This window comes from Anser anser (assembly GCF_964211835.1).
Source record: "Anser anser genome assembly, chromosome: 3".
In the NCBI taxonomy this organism is placed as follows: Eukaryota; Metazoa; Chordata; class Aves; order Anseriformes; family Anatidae; genus Anser; species Anser anser.
In genome coordinates this window covers 26,448,567-26,466,754 of record NC_139722.1, presented here as the reverse complement: position 1 = coordinate 26,466,754, position 18,188 = coordinate 26,448,567, and the positions used below count along the sequence as shown (strand labels likewise).

Here is an 18,188-nt window from a genome sequence, read left to right as displayed (position 1 = left end):
GGCACTGAACTCTGAGTCTGGGTTTTGTTTTCTGCTATGAAAAGCAGCATTTCCTCTTGTAACTAACTCTTTTTTACCAAGTATTTAAATATTAACTGGGGCCAAAAAAAAAAGTAAAAAAACCAACCAAGCAAAAAAAACCAATACCAAGATAAAAACAAAAACCAAAACCATCCTGCTATTGTTACCTCCAGCATCTGTAGTGTTCTGGTGATAAATGGCCAAGCTGTTTAGACATGCTTGCAGGAGGCTAAGGATTGGATATAATTAAAATGGATCACTCCCAAAGGAGAGACTGTGGAACAACATGGTCTGAAGAATCTGTGCTAGTAATACATTTAAACCATGACTTTCCATTTACTGTAAAAAATAAAAATTGGAACTGACATTTAACAGATGAATTTATCTCCACAAGTCTTCTTTAAATGAAGTCACTAGGACTGCGTGCTTAGTATTTTTGTCCAGCTGTATAATCCTTAGTTTCCAGTGCCAGAATCAACCTTGGAAACACTTTTTGCTCTGAAACACTCTAAGTGATGCTCGGGAGTTTCTGTTCTTGGAGAGCAGTGAGAACACAATATATTAGGATTCTCCCTTGTATGTGTATTCAGTATTTTGTGTGTTTTTGTTTTTTTTTTTTCTTACCATTTTTCTAAGAGCATCAGTATAACATTAAAAAAAAAAAAAGAAAGCCCTTCTGAACTTGAATGAACTCTGGAATATGTCTGAAAATGCATCTGGCCTATTTAGAAATGTCAAATTTCTGGCATGCATAATAGCATGTTTAATTCCTTTCACTTTTTTGGAAAACCATATATTAGAATCTATGAAGATATAAAACCTGCTTTTTAAATCTGGGAAATGTATTGTATACCTGCTTGTATAACTGCTAAAAAAGAAAGCATGACATATAATCTCTTCAGGCCTATCCAGTGTCATCAATGTGCTATGTAACCAACTTGTCATAGGTCCTACCAAGTGGGCTACGTTGTTTTATCCTTTTTTTGGAACCTTCTTTGGTGATGTGGACTCTACAGAAAATGTTACGTGTGTTTTGTATGTTTTGAGGTATGTGAATGATTTAGGAAAATCTGCAGTAGAGTGTTTTGAAAAATATCTAAATCTAGAATATGAAGAGAGAGGTGTGCTGTTAGTGCTGCTAAATGCAGTGTTGTGGGAAGGATAGGGTTATAGTTAACTCATTCACTCTAGTAAGACTCTTATCTAACAGTCTCTCACAAACTGCTTGATTTAGGTCACTTCAGTTGAACTCTAAAAGAATTAAGTGACTTTGCAACTGTATTCTAATAGCTTCTAATGTGGACTGCTTTGTATGTGAAGTCATCAGAGCTAGTTGCTTAATGTAGGTGGAAAAATGGATGTGGTATTTATTGTAGAATATTGTAGATATTGTATAATACAATCCAGGATACTGTAGAAATAGCCTAGAGACTGTTTTCTTCTTTCCTCCTTTCTTTCTTTTCTTCTCAGATGAGGTTGTTAAAGTTGAGTGGTTGATCACATCAGTTTGTGAGTCAGTTAAGTATAAAATTTTATATCAAAAGCAGCATAGCCAGCAGGTGATTGTCCTCTACTGTGCTCTTGTGAGACCCCGCCTGGAGCACTGCATCCAGCTCTGGGGCCCCCAGCACAAGAAGGACATGGACCTGTTAGAGTGGATCCAGAGAAGGTCCACAAGGATGATCAGAGGGCTGGAGCACCTCTCCTGTGAAGGCAGGCTGAGGCAGTTGGGGTGTTTCAGCCCGGAGAAGATAAGGCTCCAGAGAGACCTTATAGTGGCCTTCCTAAAGCGGGCCTACAGGAAAGATGGGAAGAGACTCTTTGTCAGGGCGTGTAGTGATAGGACAAAGAGAAATGGTTTTAAACTGAAAGAGATTTAGATTGTTTATACAGAAGAAATTATTTACTCAGAGGGTAGTGAGGCACTGTAACCAATTGCCCAGAGAGGCTGTGGGTGCCCCCCAGTCGCTGGAATTGTTTTAAGGCCAAGGCTTTGAGCAGCCTCATCTAGTGGAAGGCGTCCCTAGCCATGGCAGGGAATTGGAACTAGATGATCTTTCAGGTCCTTCCCGACAGAAACCATTCTATGATTCTACATTGGTACTATGAAACATCATCTTGTTTAGCCAGATTTATTGTGTGATTAGCTGTATGGTATGAACAAAAAATTGTTTGAAGATGGATGTTGTGCTCATTTCTGAGACTGTATGGCAGAAATTCAGAGTGTTATACTTTTCTGGGAGTACTTATATTTTGTTGTTAAACCTATCTTGTTAGTACAAATGGGTTAATTCTGTGTGATATGAAATGGAGGGGTGAACATTCTTCTGGAAAGCAAAGAGATATCTTCCTAAAAGAATTTGTTAAATTCCTTGTCCCTTGGTACAATCTGTTCCTCTCAGTGTTGCTCAGAAGTACTGTTGAGAGCTCTGGGGATAAATAAAGAGTTTCTTTCTATGGTTCTGATAGAGAGAACCATTAGTTTCTTTATATTCTCCTTCTTTTAATAATTTTACCAAGCTCTTCTCAACAGGGCACAGGAACTCCTAAAGTATTTCTGGAGAGTGCTTTTGAAATAAAAAAGTTGTCTACACTGCTCTAGCCTCTAGGGGCATTTAATTTACCTGTTGCTAATTTAAGTCAAGCTAGCTGATTCAGAAATATGATGCTCCTGTATGAAGTACAGCTTTATTATTAACAAATTCTAAGCCACATAATGCCAAAGGGAGACAATGGGCAGAGTTGTTTGTTCTGATCTTTTGAGCAGAAAAGATGCAAGTGGAAAGGTGTGAAGGGGATAGAATAGGAAATTCTTCAGCTAATTACTGTATGGGCTATAATATTGTACTAGATAAAATCTTTCAGAATAGCTTGAGGTGGGATGCTTAACATATTCAATTATTGCTCAAAAGAAGAAAAAAGTCCCTGGCTGAAACCTATGCAGATGATGAGCGCTCGTGACTGTTTGGGATCACTGCTGAGTATGGTAGGAAATATCATCTCCGGGTCCTAGATGACTCTGACCCATATGTTGAAGATTGCTTCATAGACAAAGAGTGGGAGGAAGGAATTTGCCTTCTTCCCATGTGCTGTAACCTGGCAAGATGGAACAGGATGCTGCCTTCCACCCCCGCTCCATCCTTGCAGTGCCAGCTTGTGGGGAATTGTCTGCAGCAGCCGAGGAAGAATTTTCCAGAATTTTGAACATTGAGATTTCTGAGAATTTCCAAGTGCATAACAAACTTGTGTGGCCCTGACTGTTGTCATTGTTGTAATGGTAAACACCTCTGACGTGAGGGTAAGTCTCATCTCAGTATCCTGGTGACTTGGAAATATGCTCCTATTGTACTATTAAATCCTCATTACTGAATGTCTGAAGATTAAACAAGTGGCCAGTAGCATGAATGGTCTGGAGTGAGAGAAAAGGGAAAGCAAAATTAGTGGAGGTAAATGGATATATCAGGGTGCAGGGACTCTTTCATAGGGAGAGGTGATATTTGTGGTTCTCCTAGATTGGTAGAGGGCAATCCCTCCCTAGCATCCCCAAGGTATAGCTCATTATAAGACAAGAATGTGGAACTATGTATCCAACTGGGAGTTATCACCTGAGAAAAATCCAGCACGAAGACATGTAATGACTTGAACACACATGAATACAAACACTGACCCTTCAAAAGCAAAAGACAAGAGCTGGAGATGCTTGTGAAAGGAGGAAGGCCACCACTACTTGTTAAAAAAACACAGGCAATAAAAAGCCACTTTGAAAGTTTAAAGCTGGTGGAAGTCTGCTAAAAAGGCCCATTGCCTTTGAGCACATAAGTTCCTTCTTGACCATCTCTGAGGTATTGTAATGGCCCATGGGCCAGCAACGTGCCCGTGTAGTCAAGAAGGCCAATGGCATCCTGTGCTGCATTAGGAATAGCATTGCCAGCAGGTCGAGGGAGGTGATCCTCCCCCTCTACTCAGCCCTGGTGAGGCGTCACCTGGAGTACTGTGTCCAGTTTTGGGCTCCCCAATACAAGAGAAATGTGGAGCTACTGGAGTGAGTCCAATGAAGGGCTTCTAAAATGATTAAGGGACTGGAGCAACTCTCACATGAGGAAAGACTGAGCGAGCTGGGCCTGTATAATGGGATTTAACATCAAAAAATTATTTAATGTTTAAGGAAGGGAGAATAAAGTGCCAGAAGTCTACATGAAACCACTAGAACGGAACAAGATCTAAGTATAGGCTAGAGAGTTGCTGTGACTGGTACTGTGGACTGGAAACACAACCCTCAACCATTCTGTGATTATAATAATAGTTTTTAAAAAGTTTATTTTATCATTCCTGATGTCAAACTGGAAGACGTTTTGTAAACACATCATGTTCAGGAATATGGCTGCATGTTCTGTGCATGTGATGGGGAAGGTACAGTGTAGGTGTTGTGGCATGGTGTTCAGTGAATAGCCAAACTTTGTCTCCTGGTTACTGAGCCCAGTTCTGCCCTCTGGGGCATCAGGGAAACAGGGCTGTCCGGCCCTGCTTTCCTTACCCTGTTTCATTTCCTCCTCCTGTCTGCTCTTCATCTCACTGCTCTTTTACCTTCACAGGCCCTAAAACTGAATAGCTCAGGAAAGCAAATGGCTTGGAGAAGAGCAGTGTGCCTTAGGGATGGAGGGTCATGCAGCTTAAGAGCAAGTGGCCTGAATGTTGTACTCAAGAGTGAGAAGGAGAGACCCTGGAAAGGGATTGCAGAGACACAGGAACATGGAGGTTGGGCCTGCTGAGATCGTCCAGCCTAGTCCTGCTTAAAGCACACTTGGTGTAGGCTGGTTTGGGCCTTATTCAGTTCAGGTTTGAATGACCCCAAGGATGGAGAGTTTGCCACCTCTTCCAATGTTTTCCTTCCATCCAGCTGGCATTTCTTCTGTTCCAGCATGAGCCTATTTCCACTTGTCTTTCCACAGCTTGGCTCTGGGGAGAGCCTCTCTCCATCTCCCCTACGCCTTCCCTTTAGGTAGTTGCAGACTGCACTAAGATCTCCCCTCCTCCTTCTCTGTATTCAGACTGGAGAGAGAGAAAGATACCCCAATTTTATTCCTATTTCTCATTTAGCCTCTCACAGACCCAGAACAGTATTTACCAGGACTGCACGCAACTTCCCCATCCCTGCTTCCCATGCCCCAAGACTCCAACGGAGTCCCCCAGAGATCTTATTTTCCTATCATTTCGCTCTTAAAGACTTGTAGCTATGCAGCATTCTTCCCTGCTGCGTCCACACTGCCTACATTTGTTCAGCAAAGGACATTTAAATAAGGTCCTTTAAATAATTAGAAACAGGTTGATTAGCAGACAGTGAGGGATACACACGAACAGTGTATCCCTCATAATGCTTCTGAGATCGTCCCTAATAATCATTCTTTGTCAGAGGTATACTCTTTGTAGGTTACTTCAGAGATAATTTTTTTTTGTTACTCTTCAGTAGATAATTGCCTCAATGTGTGCTGTTGCTACAGTGCTGGGGCAAAATAAACCAGTATGTTTGAGCGTGTGAAGTACAAGACTTGAGTGGAAATAGGGAATTATGGGATCTTACAATAGCAAGTATGTTAGAATACTATGCCCTCTTCTATGTCAACACCTCAGAAATATGATGTCAAAAACAGAGCTCAAAGGAAAATAATAGAAAGGAGAAGTCATTTGGAAAACAAGCATTGCAGTATGAACCTTATGAGAGTCAAGTATACGAAGGACAGGACTGAGTGGTGGCTTGGAGTGTGTATACATGTAGATAGAAGGAAGCAGGGGGACCTTTTAGTTTTGCTAAGAAAGTCATAAACAGAACTAGCAGATGGGGGTTCAGACAAATTCAATGTTGAAATATGGTGCAGTTTCTTAAGTGTTCAAAATACGGTGCCGTGCCTTAAAATCGAGGGTAGTTCAACAGTAGAAAAGGGGGGAGTGGGGAAAGGGGGGATGCACTCTTCAGTCATTAAAACAAAGATTAGATATATTTTCTAAAAAGCGCATTTTAATCCAGTTTATTGTAAAGTTTCTACAGCTTTATGCATATAGGGGTCAAACTAGGTCATAAAAATATCCTGGATGATCCTTTCCCTTTCCAAGATCACACAATGGCTTTGAGAAAGAAGATGAACTTTCACTTAACTGTATGGGTGTTAAAACAGCATTTCTCTACTAAATGTGTGTGCTTTGTGCAACTTAAAACAGCTTCTTGCTCAGGCACCCATCTGGGCTGTTGGGAAACACTGTTTTTTTGTGTTGTCAGAAAGTGATTTATGACATCTAGGGTGAGGTTTGTATGGTTTGTACTGAATGTTTTTTTCGTAATGCTATTTACCTGTATGAAACAAAGCTGAGAGCAGAGGGGGATACACAACAATTTCCTGGGAAGAGGCTACCCAGAAACACTGTTCATATAGGACTGGATGGCACTGGCCTTCCTCCCCCTTACCCTGCACCTTTGCAAAACCTTATTGGTGTGCATTTTCCATTCATTATTTATCCAACTCTGCAGCTTCTGTGTCCTCAGTTGTCTGGTGGACTGAAAGAAAGACATATGGTAAGGACCAGGAAGGAGTCTTAAACTTTATAAATGTAATCAAAATGATTATCTTCACATAACAGGCTGTAAAAGTCATCACATTTTAAAGAAAGTGAGCTTAAATATTTACTGGAGTATCTTTAGTCTTTTTGCAGGTGGAAGTTAGCTAAGCATGTAAACCTTGCATGTTTTAAGATTTGCCTGGGGTCATAGTGTATTTGGACCTGCAAGAGTTTATTAAAGCACCAAATTTTGGATATACTTGAAAGAATAAATATTTATGTTATAAAGATGTTTCCTCTTTGAGCATGAATGTGCTAAATTTGTTTTCTTCCTCAAAAGAATGTTTAAAATGTAGAGGGTCTGACTTAGCTCCACTGAAGAGAACTGGAGTTATTTCAAGTTTTTTGCTAGTTCTAGAATTGCGACTATTTCCATTCCTTCAGCAATCACAGCCTCCTTTGGACGACTTGTCATTATTTTCAGTAAGAAAAAGGCTAGGCTAAAACAAACGAATGAAAACCCACTGTAGTTTAAGAACCAGAACTAGAAAAGCTAGAATTCTTTTTTGTCTGTTTAGCTCATATGATTCTTCTTGCTTTGATGTTTGTGAGTTTACATATTATTGGCAAAATGTTAAGATATAATAAAATGTTTTAAAGGCCAGTCTATTCCATGATACCTTTCTGTGTAGTCTAAAGGCTGTTGTACTAAGTTCAGTGGAATGAAAAGTCCTGAAAAGACAAAGATGTTGACAATGACTTTCATTTAATAAAACAAAAAAATCAGGTTCTGAAGCTTGAGACATTAGCCAGCTTTTCCCATGGCTATGGACTGCTATTAATAAAAAGACAAAACGGCAATTTGTTTTACCTTTAATGGAATGTTGCCAGAAATGAGGGAAAAGAGGGAAGACTGTGAAAGAATCAGAAAGGGCTAAGATTTCAAATAAAGTTTTGAAACCTTCAGCTAAAGCAGAGTTCTGTGTTGTCATTTTTACCCCTCCCACATTTGACGGTACTTCACATGACACAGAATGGAGTTAACTAGAAGATGACGAATAACCGTAATGGGTTGGATCTGTTGTGCTTGATGTTGGAATCCAAACCTGCTTGAGGGATAAACAAAACGAGTAGGAGACGGAAAAGACAGGAAGACAGAAAATGTAACTCCTACTTCTGATGCTCTTACTTGAAAGAGACAGACAGAGCTCATAGACTTAATCTTTTCTTTGCATAGCAAGCTTGTTTTAAATCACCTGTTGCGTATTTCCTACTGCTGCTTCCTTGATTTCACTGAAAATGTTGCAGTCATCACATTGCAAAGAATGGGTCTTAACTAAGCCAACCCTAAGCTCTCTTTTTAGAAAGTAGAGAACAAAAACAAAAAGATGGCCAAAAAAAAAAAAAGTATGGGGAAAAGGAAGGAGTGAGGCAGAAGTGTTTCTCTGACATACCAGGACCCAGCTGAATTTGGCAGCAATGCCAATGTTTCTGAATCCTTTGCTGGCTTGCTTTATGCAGACTTTGAGAACGTGGCAGTAGTGGATGAACAGTTCTGTGTATCTCTAGTTCTCTGGGTATAATCCTAATTAGTCTTTAAATTGCATTAGAAGTTCTTACTTGCATTGGTTCAGTTTTTATGTTACCATTATGCGTCTTTCTATCAACATTCATTACAGATTGTTGTACCTTTCTGTCAGACTTCAGCCAATTTCTCTGGTGGTTTCATTACCAAACTATTTATAATTTTGAGTTATTGCGCTGTGTGCCCCAATGACTATTTTCCTTCCTTTATCAACACTTGTTGTTGGCCCAATTAAGTTCTGCATTCCTCAGTGCAGACAGAATTGTCTCCCAGGCTATTGTTCCAGGATTAAATTGTCATTTGGATTAATTTTCTATTTATTTTTTTTTAAACATGCATATACATATGTACACTTAAAATTAGAAATTTTGGGTTTCCAGTGGGAGTAAGTTCAACTATTCCTTACACAGAATCTTATTATCATATCCGACTTTAGTTTCAACTGTACAGTTTGAGTGTCAGATTTTATCCTATTGATTAGCTGTTTTGTTTCCTTTGGATCTGTCCAAGGAGGGAAAATTCTGTGGAATCTCAAGTTGCTTGATAAAGAGAGAGAAAACAGCATGGGCTTTCACAGGCAGGATGACATCATGATTTCCAGGGAGACCTCAAATTCATTTGTTGCAGCCAGGATGCTGAGCTGCCAGTGGTGGTTGCTTACATAAGTTGCCCATCCTATATTGTTTTCAATCAGTTGTGTATCAATCCAGCAGCTCAAGTGCTGTGGTAAAACTTCTTTTTTCTTTAACCCATAATAACTAATCGCTGTAACATGGCACAGCGTCATCTTGGAGTGGGAGCAAAGTGCAAAATGCCAGAAAGAAACTGGATTTAAAAATGCAACCCTTTTGTGATTTCAGATGTTGGAACATGAATACAAACTTTCTCTGCTGTAAACTGGAGGAGACTGTGTGATTGCTGTGCTGTGCTGAAGCATATGAAAAAGAACAGTCAGCCCCATCCCACTTAAGAGGACTGTTTAGCTTTCAGAAATATTTGTTTTTGCTTGGATTAAAATATGTATCAGTAGCATACGTTCACCTGTGGCATAGGTGAATGAAACATCAAACATAAACGTGAAATAGTTGTTAGTGCCTTTTTTGAGCCATGGGCAAGAAATCCAAAATAACATTTGAGCAGCAGCAAATGTTGAACAGATCGTGCTAGCGTGTGCTCGAGGGACCACAGAAGCATATGATGTGTGAGAACGCAGATGAGATGTGATGTTACTGTGGCACATTTGGTATTTCAGGAGATATCCCATGTGGGGGAAGAAAATTTTAGGTTGGATGTTAGGAAGTACTTCTTTACCGAAAGGGTTATTAAGCATTGGAACGGGCTGCCCAGGGAGGTGGTGGAGTCACCATCCCTGGAGGTCTTTAAAAGACGTTTAGATGTAGAGCTTAGGGATATGGTTTAGTGGAGTACTTAGTGTTAGGTCGGAGGTTGGACTCGATGATCTTGAGGTCTCTTCCAACCTAGAGAAATCTGTGAATCTGTGAATCTGTGAAAATGGAATAATTTTACAGTGTGGAGCTTGTGTGTTTGTGAGCCTTTTGTAGCCTTGGGAGTGCTAGTCGCCTTAAGGCTTGCAGAAGCCCTGCAGCAGTGCTTGGTGATGTGAGTGCACACCCACTTCACTCACCTTTCTGAATGGGCTGCTGCAGTTTATCCAACCTCTCCAATATTTGTTCACTTTCTGCAGGTGCTTGGACATTCACCTTCAGCTAACCAGGTCGCTTTGCCATTGTCACTGCACAGCTCCTTCTGCTTCAGCCGTGGACTTGATGTACTCAGCTGCAATAGGCTTTTTTTGTCTGCATCTGTCCTTGCTTCTTCTTTCATGTGTCTTTCCAGCTCTGCTTCTGTTCTTTAGTTTATTTACCAGGTAGGCTTTTCTACAGAGGGGGAACAAAGCAGTCACCTTGTACCCTTGTCACTATTGTAAAAAGAAAGATAGGTAGGAACCTGGGGAAGGGCCCAAATAAAATCTCCATTCACCTGTGTGTTAAGAGAGTCCATCCAATGCTTTCTGCTTGATTTCAGGATTAGGAAATAAAATGTTTCTGTGTACTATAACTGCATGTGTCTGCATAACAGCAATAATATAAATAAGTATAAATACTGCTTAGCCAGAAAAAAGCCGCTATACAACTACTTTTCATTCTTGTTGCACTAGAATTAACTATAATAACAATATAGAAAACTCATAGTATATATAATTTACACACATAATTCTCTTTCTTGACCCCCCTTAGTAAAAACTCATCTGAACTACTCTGTAATCAAGTATGAAGTGCTGTGGAACAGTCCTAGTATGAATGTAATTATACCAGTGATTGTACCAAAATAGTTCATTCCAACATGGAAAGAAATGGTATGGGAGTACTGATGCACTTTTTTACTGTAAGAGATTTTATCTACTGATGTACAGTCTTGCATTTACGTACATCTATTTACGTTTAAACTGAGCCTAAATTGTGGTAACAGCCTCACCCTCCCCAGGCAAAGCTGTTTTTCTTTTAATTGATTGTAAATATAATAACCTCATCAGTTGTGCACCCCCTCACCCCCCACCCACCCCAAAAAATAAATGAAGAGGAGCAATGTGGAAAATATGAATGCAGAATGGGACCGAAATCCACGTGGAAATATATAGAGATTCAGATGTATTCTTTGTTAAAAAGTAACTGACTTGGAATGACCTAATTGACTGTTTGAATGCCTAGGACTAATAATATCAGAAATAAGAATAAACAGTTAAATAGAAATTGCCCCAGCATTTTATTTGTAAGACCCATGAATTTTGAAAACCCAGACTGTGTATAAAAAGAAGGTGATACAATACTGCATTACTTTTCCACATTATTTAATGCGTATAAATCAGGATTTTCAGGGCTTTTCTCTCGCTGTACAATTTCTATGTTATTACATAAGTTTTGGAAATACAAAAAATCTCCAGTATGTCCTTTTAATCATTTTTATTGTAATGTTTTAATCTTTGTACCTTTGTAGGCCAAACCTAACGATCCCTAGTTGAATTAAGAGATGTTTGTGCAGTGATGTAATACGAGAGAAGTGTTAATTTATACTTGGAAGATGAGATAATATACATAACCTTTAGTCTGATTATTTTCCTGGAATGCTGGAAAAGGTTAAAATCATACCCTTCACGGCTTCTTTCTTAGACAGTAACTAGCAATGGGAAGAAGTGAAGAAAGGCATTACTCCTCTGTAACAGTTCTCGAGCAAGAAATCTTTATGTGGCAGGGAAGCCAGGGTTTCAGAGAAAGGAAATCTCTCTCTCTGTTACCCAGTTTGAATAGTGACAAAGCTGCACTGAAGAGCAAATATTTTTGATTCTGGAAGACTGCAAATTTCTCTGAATGGAAAGTTTTTTCAGAAGGTATTCCTAGAGTAAAGTGATATACTTATCTGGGCACTGGAAAGCTACTGTGGAAAGACTGCATCAGTAGGCTGCCTTTCAAGACAGAAGGTGTTGCTTTTAGGCACCTTAAATATAGAGTGGAAATCATGCCTAACCTGCTTAGCCACCTAAATTTCCTGCTGAAAACTTAATTTCGATGTGAAATTCTTCTGCTGTGTATGCATACAGAAGATGCTGTTGTCTGAGCCTCCCTCTATGCGCTTTTGTGTAGTAAAGATGTTTTGAGAGTTACATGCTTTTGCTTCTGCCATCCCAACACAGAGCAGAGGCCTTTTCATAAGATGTTTGGGATCGCTCTGTGCAAGACAGTCTGTTTTACACCAGGGGACTTGTTTTCACTCACTCTAAACATCCCTTTTGCTACCAAAGAGGCAAGGGAAAACAACATCAAAAAAAAACACAACAAGATAAAAAGCTTACAATGAAGAACAGAATGGTCATACTGAGTCACACTAAACGTCCACTCAGCCCAGTATCCTCTCTCAGTTAATGTCTGATAGGCCCTTGTGGCTTTGAATTAAACAGGTTTCTGGAGCTGGGAGATAGCCAAGGGCTTGCTTCTGCTGCCCTGTGCATCACTAGAATTGCAAAGCCTCTGGGGGTGGTACACAGTCCTCTTATGGTGGAAAAATGAAAGAGACGTGGGGGGGGGGGATGCTTTGGAAAGCATGGTAATGTATATGATACTTCTCTACTAATACTCTCCCAGTGCCCAAACCTTTACTTCAGCCGGATGCGATGTCTGTGTATTTATTTAGTAGTCCTGTATAGAATTCTGTTTCATGGTCTCCCATATACTAAAACTGGTTTGGTATAATAAAGAGGTAGGAAGAAAAAATGATAAATACGTTTTCCTGGTTACATTTGGCAAAACCACAAATTTACTCGTGAACAGATGATTTGTAGAGACAGGCTAAAATTTTAATTTTAAATATTCTTTTCTGTTAAAGAGATTAAAACAAATTTTTGTTCAAATTTTTCACTTAGTTCACTGTAATACATTGAGCTATGCCTGCCTACTGTTTGGCTCCCTGCAGATGCAGAGAAGATAAGGAGCAAACAAGGATCAGTCCCTTGTCCCTCTGCCTGTGCAAGGCTGGGGCTCGTTTAGCACCCCTCAGTGCTTCCCCACGCGGTCTGAGGCAGCTTCTAAGCTCCAGCAGCAGCAAGTTGGCACAAGGACCCTGACTTCTCCCAGCAGCTGATAGAGCTCTCTCCGGGCACAGAAGAAAGCAGGGACCACCTTTCAGAAAGGCAACTTGCTGTTTCTCTTCCAGAAGAGAAAGATGGAAAGGACATGATCAGCAGGGACTAATTTTGTCTTCTGGCAATGTCAGTGGAGAGGTCCTAGGCTGATATTAATGGTGGCCTCTCCATGGTAGCAGTGAGGCACTTTGGCAAGAATTTTCTGTAAGTGATTTCAAGTACAATTCTGTTGCCTGTGCTGTAATTACTGTGTTGACAAGACACAGAAGTTTGGTCTCTAGAGTTGTTGGTTTGGCATCTCTTTTGACTATTAAAAGTGCTGTGCTATATTCTTTAAATAAATTGAATGCTGGATAGTTCCTGGAATCCTCAATGGGTGGTTGCTTAAGTCTTGGGTTTATCCTTTTAATTTTGGTTTCTGTTAGTAAGTCTGTTTTGGACTACCACGTACTTATTTGGCTTTGTACTTAATAATGAACTTCTCAAGTTCAGTATCTCATATTTTTCAGGTTTTGTTGTAAATGAAATACAGAAGGACTGTCACAAATAGATGGAAAATTTGATCCACTAAGGGAATACAATTTAATTCTGCAAATCAGATAAGCCTGTTTTGCAAATTATTTTAATGACTTTTTTTTTAAGAAATCGTGAGTTGGAGAATGGTTTTCACCAAGAGAAATCTTCTTCTAATGTAATAGTTTAATTACTTTAATGTCTTTCAAGGTTAAAGACTTAACCTGAAGGCTGCTGTAGCATTCACCAGTGAAGAAAGGAAATTTCTTCAGTGTGAGAATTGAGATGTATATTATGCATGCCTTGTAATTCCCTCCCGTGCTTCCCACACCGATGCCTGATAGCTTGTGAAGCATTTGCAACATTGTTTCTTTCATCGGTGGAGCAAGGAGGTCGGATATGCCCCACTTTTAGAGGCCATGGCTGCATGGTGAACAAAAGTTCTTGCTGTTTGGGTACATGGGGCTGAGGCCAGGAGGACCTTGTTAATGTTTTTGCTTTCTTGTTCTACTGTTTTTTTCTTTTCTTTTTTCTTTTTCTGCTGGGACTTTTGTTTTGCATAGGACAAGGACAACTTGAGAGCTGAACAGCGGGATAGTATGAGGGCTGTGCCGTTAGGTTTTGCCTGTTTAAAATACATCCATGAATGAAAGGAGCAAGAAGGAGAACACAGAACTGAAAAAATCAGGGGACAACATATTTCTGTTTGGTGTGTGACTGGGACACACCACAGCACATCTCCGAGAATTTTCCTTTCCTTACGTCTAGTTCCCCTGTAACATCCCTCATCTCCTATTTGCAGGGGTTTTGACAAGACCTTTCCCTCTGCTCCTAAACCAGACTCCCTGACCGTCCCTGTACACCAGAGCAGCCAGTAATTGCTGCTTTCACACATACCTCTTCCGTGGTGAAATGCTAGAGAGTCTGAAGGTCCTTCCTCAGGAGCACAGGAGCTGTGAGCAGGACTTCAGAGCTGCTCTTTTCTCTCCCACTAGGCCAGCTCTTCTCGTGGTGCTGAAGGCTCTGAGCATCTTCCTCTTTCCTGTAGCTTCTCTTGTTCCTGCTGAACCAGGGTCTTCATCTCTCAAGGGATCAGTGGGTAAATGTTTGGGGAGAGATGAGCAGAGATGAAAGGGGGCGTTGCAGTTTAAGGAAGGCATTAATGGCTTCTTCAGGGGTTTATGGAAGCGAGCAGCATCCTGGCATTCCTGTGCGACCCGAAATGCCTTCACTTGTGGCAGGGAGCACGTACAAGTTTTGTGTTGTGGGGCATGTCTTGTTAAAATAATTTTGTAGATTTTGTGCTATTTTCAAAAAGAGGTGAAATATTAGCAGTCACTGTACTGTTTTTGGTCAAGATACATTGAAGTCCCTTCTTTTTTATTGCTGTAGTATCATCTTCCTTTTGCATAAATTTTGTGTATTTTATGTAAGTAACCATTTAGACAACCACAGAGATGACAAATAACAGAAATTTGTTATTGTACTGTTGTGATACTCAATCTTCTTTTTCAAAGCTGTTCCATAGTATTTTTTTAGACTTTTTTCTGTTGGGGTATTGGTGGAAGGAATCTGTGGGATTCTGTAGTTATTTGGGGCCAACATTGTGTTGTTTTGATACGTATTAATGCAAAGTAGTCTGTTTTTTGGTGTTTTGTATTTTTTTTTTAATTTCAGTTATAGGCTAATATTTTCTGATACAGAATACAGTTGTGCTTCTTAGTGACCTGCTAGTCAAATTCCCACACAGATTTCATTTCATATGTTCTTTTTTGGTATTGCTCAATTTGGTGCATCTTACCCTTCGGTAAACATGTGCTGCTGAAAAGGCTGAAAGTGATTTTAAAATTATGAAACTTACAAATCATCAAGTCTGAAAAATGCAAATTGTCCACTTACACTATAGTAGGCATGTAATACGTGAGAAAATCTTAGTATTTATACATGCAATTCATAGTTTAAACAGATCCTTTTTCCAATAGCTGGGACAAGGAATTGCTACTTAGTCTATTTAAATGAAGTTGACATCCCAGTATTTGTGTAGCATCATTGGAGCAGTGCATCGTATATCCTATCCCATAGATCCCAAAGTACATCTGGTTTCTCGCTCATTCTATCGTAAGGTAATATGAAAAACAAAGTATGGTGTTACATTGTAATTATCCATGATCTGAATGTGATATTTAATAGCATAATCATGTTTTTTGCATTATTAATTTTTGGGGGGTTATACTAGGTATCAGTTGCATTTCCTGGTAATTGATTTTGTACATTCCCTGAGATTGTGGATATTTTTTTATCTTAATGGAATGAATGGTTTATAAGCAGTGGGAAAAGCAAAGAAGCTGACTAAAAATCCAGATGATTACTTATTTCAATTTACTTATTTCTTCTAAGAGGCACTTGCATTAGGTATGCTGAATTTTGTTTTGGTGTGTATTTGGAGAACAGTATTTTCCAGCATACAGAAGTTTCAGAACACACCTTTTTACTAGTAATATGGTAGACACCTTGCCTACCCTGAAGAGTTCAAAATTAAAGATTGGCTATACAAAAAGAGCAAATGCGAGCAACTTTCATCCTCCCTCCAATATAATGACGTTTAATTTTGCTGTGTAATAAATATTTTCACATATATTTGTCTGCTTAGATAAAAGCGTACGTCAGTTTGATGTAGGCATAAGTAAATGCTTATGACTAGAAGAAAAAGATGTGAAAAGGGAAGGGAATATACTTAGAAAAAAATCATTTTGCATTGAAGGATGAGACGATGATATAAAAGATTCATTAATTTTTTTTCTTCCTCTGAGATAATATATCACTAACACAGTACTCCAGAAATGTATCTTTTCCTATTATGATTTTTTATGCAATAAATAATAATAATAATAAGTAAAAAATGTGACTTAATTTAGGTAAATATGTTAAAGAATGCTTATGACAGCAACATGAGACCAAAATTGCAGGTTTGCTTTTTTTGAACTATGTCCTTTTGGAGGTGTCATTCACAGACCATGATAACAAAGGAGATGATATAAACCAAATTAAAACAATATAAAGTTGAAGATGCATATCATTTATATAACCCTGAGGTTTATGGGACACAGTTGATGGGGGTTGGTGTTTGCTGGGCCCCTGACTTCTGGTGGCAGACCCAGCTCCAGGGTGGAGGAGTCAGAGGTGTGCTGGACTCCCTGATGCAGGCAGGTGCATGTGTTGAGACTGCAGTAACTTCCCCACAGCAGTACCTGGTACGTAAACACTTGCCATATATTGGAGCAGGAGCTGTCAAGACTTTGGATAATGGCATCAGAGGGCGATAGCAGGTGGGTAAGTGTAGCTGTTACCGATCATATAACCTACTCATGTATGTACCTAGCAAGAGGAATATACATACAAAATATATATGCATGTGCCTTGGTGAAAACTGAGCTTCCACAAACTCCATTTTGGGCTTGCGTGCCTGACTGATGCTTTTTGGGTCTGAGGTCCATTGCAGGTTGGCTTCACGACTGAGCCTGCAGATTCGTTTCAAAGCTGTTCCTCATGCACAGGTTTTAAAACAAATAAATTTGGATTTATTTATTTTTGTAATGGCACTGTTTTTTCTCTTTATTTCTTCCCTTTCCAGTTTAATCTCAAGATTTTGAAAATACAATACACATGGCACAGATCGTAAAACTTTTTCAGACACTGTTAATTCTGATACTTCATGATTACATCTCAGCTGAAGATGGAGAAACAAGAGCAAGTAAGTCTTAATTTTTGTATTTCAGGTAAAGGCAATTCCAAAGCATTCCTTATATTTATAATATCCATGTTCAGGTCCACGTGCACAGAATACAGAATATATGGTGGATATTTCAGCAAAGCACTGGGTCCAATGCTATCCAAAGTCCCTTCCAGCCTAAACTACTCTGTGATTCGTGTCCCTGGACCTGGCTATTTATCTTCTCTCTTGTACTCTGAAGAGTGACACTGTGCTCACCACTTGAAACTTCTCCCAGTGTCTCTTTTCTTTGCCATCACCTGCGCTGCAAAAGCATCTGGCTGTGGCCACTTGCTTTCAAGGAAGGTGAAGTCTTGACAAGAAGTTTCTGTAGACATAAGTCAGGACAAGGCAAAACTCTTCTTCATAGCGTGGAGCCCCAGCCTTTCATGAAACAGAAGGTACAGTTATACACAGCAACTCCCATGACCCCACATACCATGGGATCAGATTAATCTCTCCTGATTTGGGCCATCTCTTTGGTACCTTGTGTATCCATTATCTCAGATCCTTTCACAGTGGATGGGAGGTAGCTCTTCCCTCCAGAAAGTTATTCCCTCCATCTGAGGATGTGCATGTAAAATAGATAGCACTGACATACAGAAACACTTGTGTCTGTCTGTGGCCTGTAGTTGGCAATTTGGTTTGAAAGCTCCGTTTATGAGTGGCTACAGCTAGAGGTGCTGAATCCATGCCACATCATCATGCAGTTATGATGACATTTCTAAGGAGAGTGCATTGTATTTGCTAAATTAATAGGTGATTTTGTGTTCTGGAGTTTGACTTCTTCACTGATCATTTTTCTTATAATAAAATCAGAATATACTATTAGCAACATGCAGTCGAAACTCAGGACTTTATAGTAACTAGTTTTGTAAGTGCCAAGTAATAGTGTCAGAAGTGCATTAGAACATATTTGCAGAAGGAGTGGATATTACTACTGAATTCTGCAGTATGTAGACTATAGCATTCCTCTTCAGTGTGTTTGATTTGTGTTGTGGTTTAGCCCCAGCAGGCAGCTCAGCCCCATACAGATGCTCATTCACTCTCCCCAGGTGGGATGGGGGAGAGAATTGGAAAGGTAAAAGTGTGAGAAT

General features: G+C 39.6%; 1 protein-coding gene across 1 annotated transcript in view; it reads left to right on the top strand.

Moving 5' to 3' along the window:
• The window catches only part of COL21A1 (collagen type XXI alpha 1 chain), a 130,546-nt gene that overhangs the window by 28,024 nt on the left and 84,334 nt on the right, over positions 1–18,188 (top strand). Inside the window, exon 2 of the mRNA XM_083828287.1 lies at positions 16,954–17,073. Coding sequence (XP_083684413.1) covers positions 16,986–17,073 — 88 coding nt within the window. The 5' untranslated portion in view covers positions 16,954–16,985. The remainder of the gene's footprint in view (positions 1–16,953; positions 17,074–18,188) is intronic.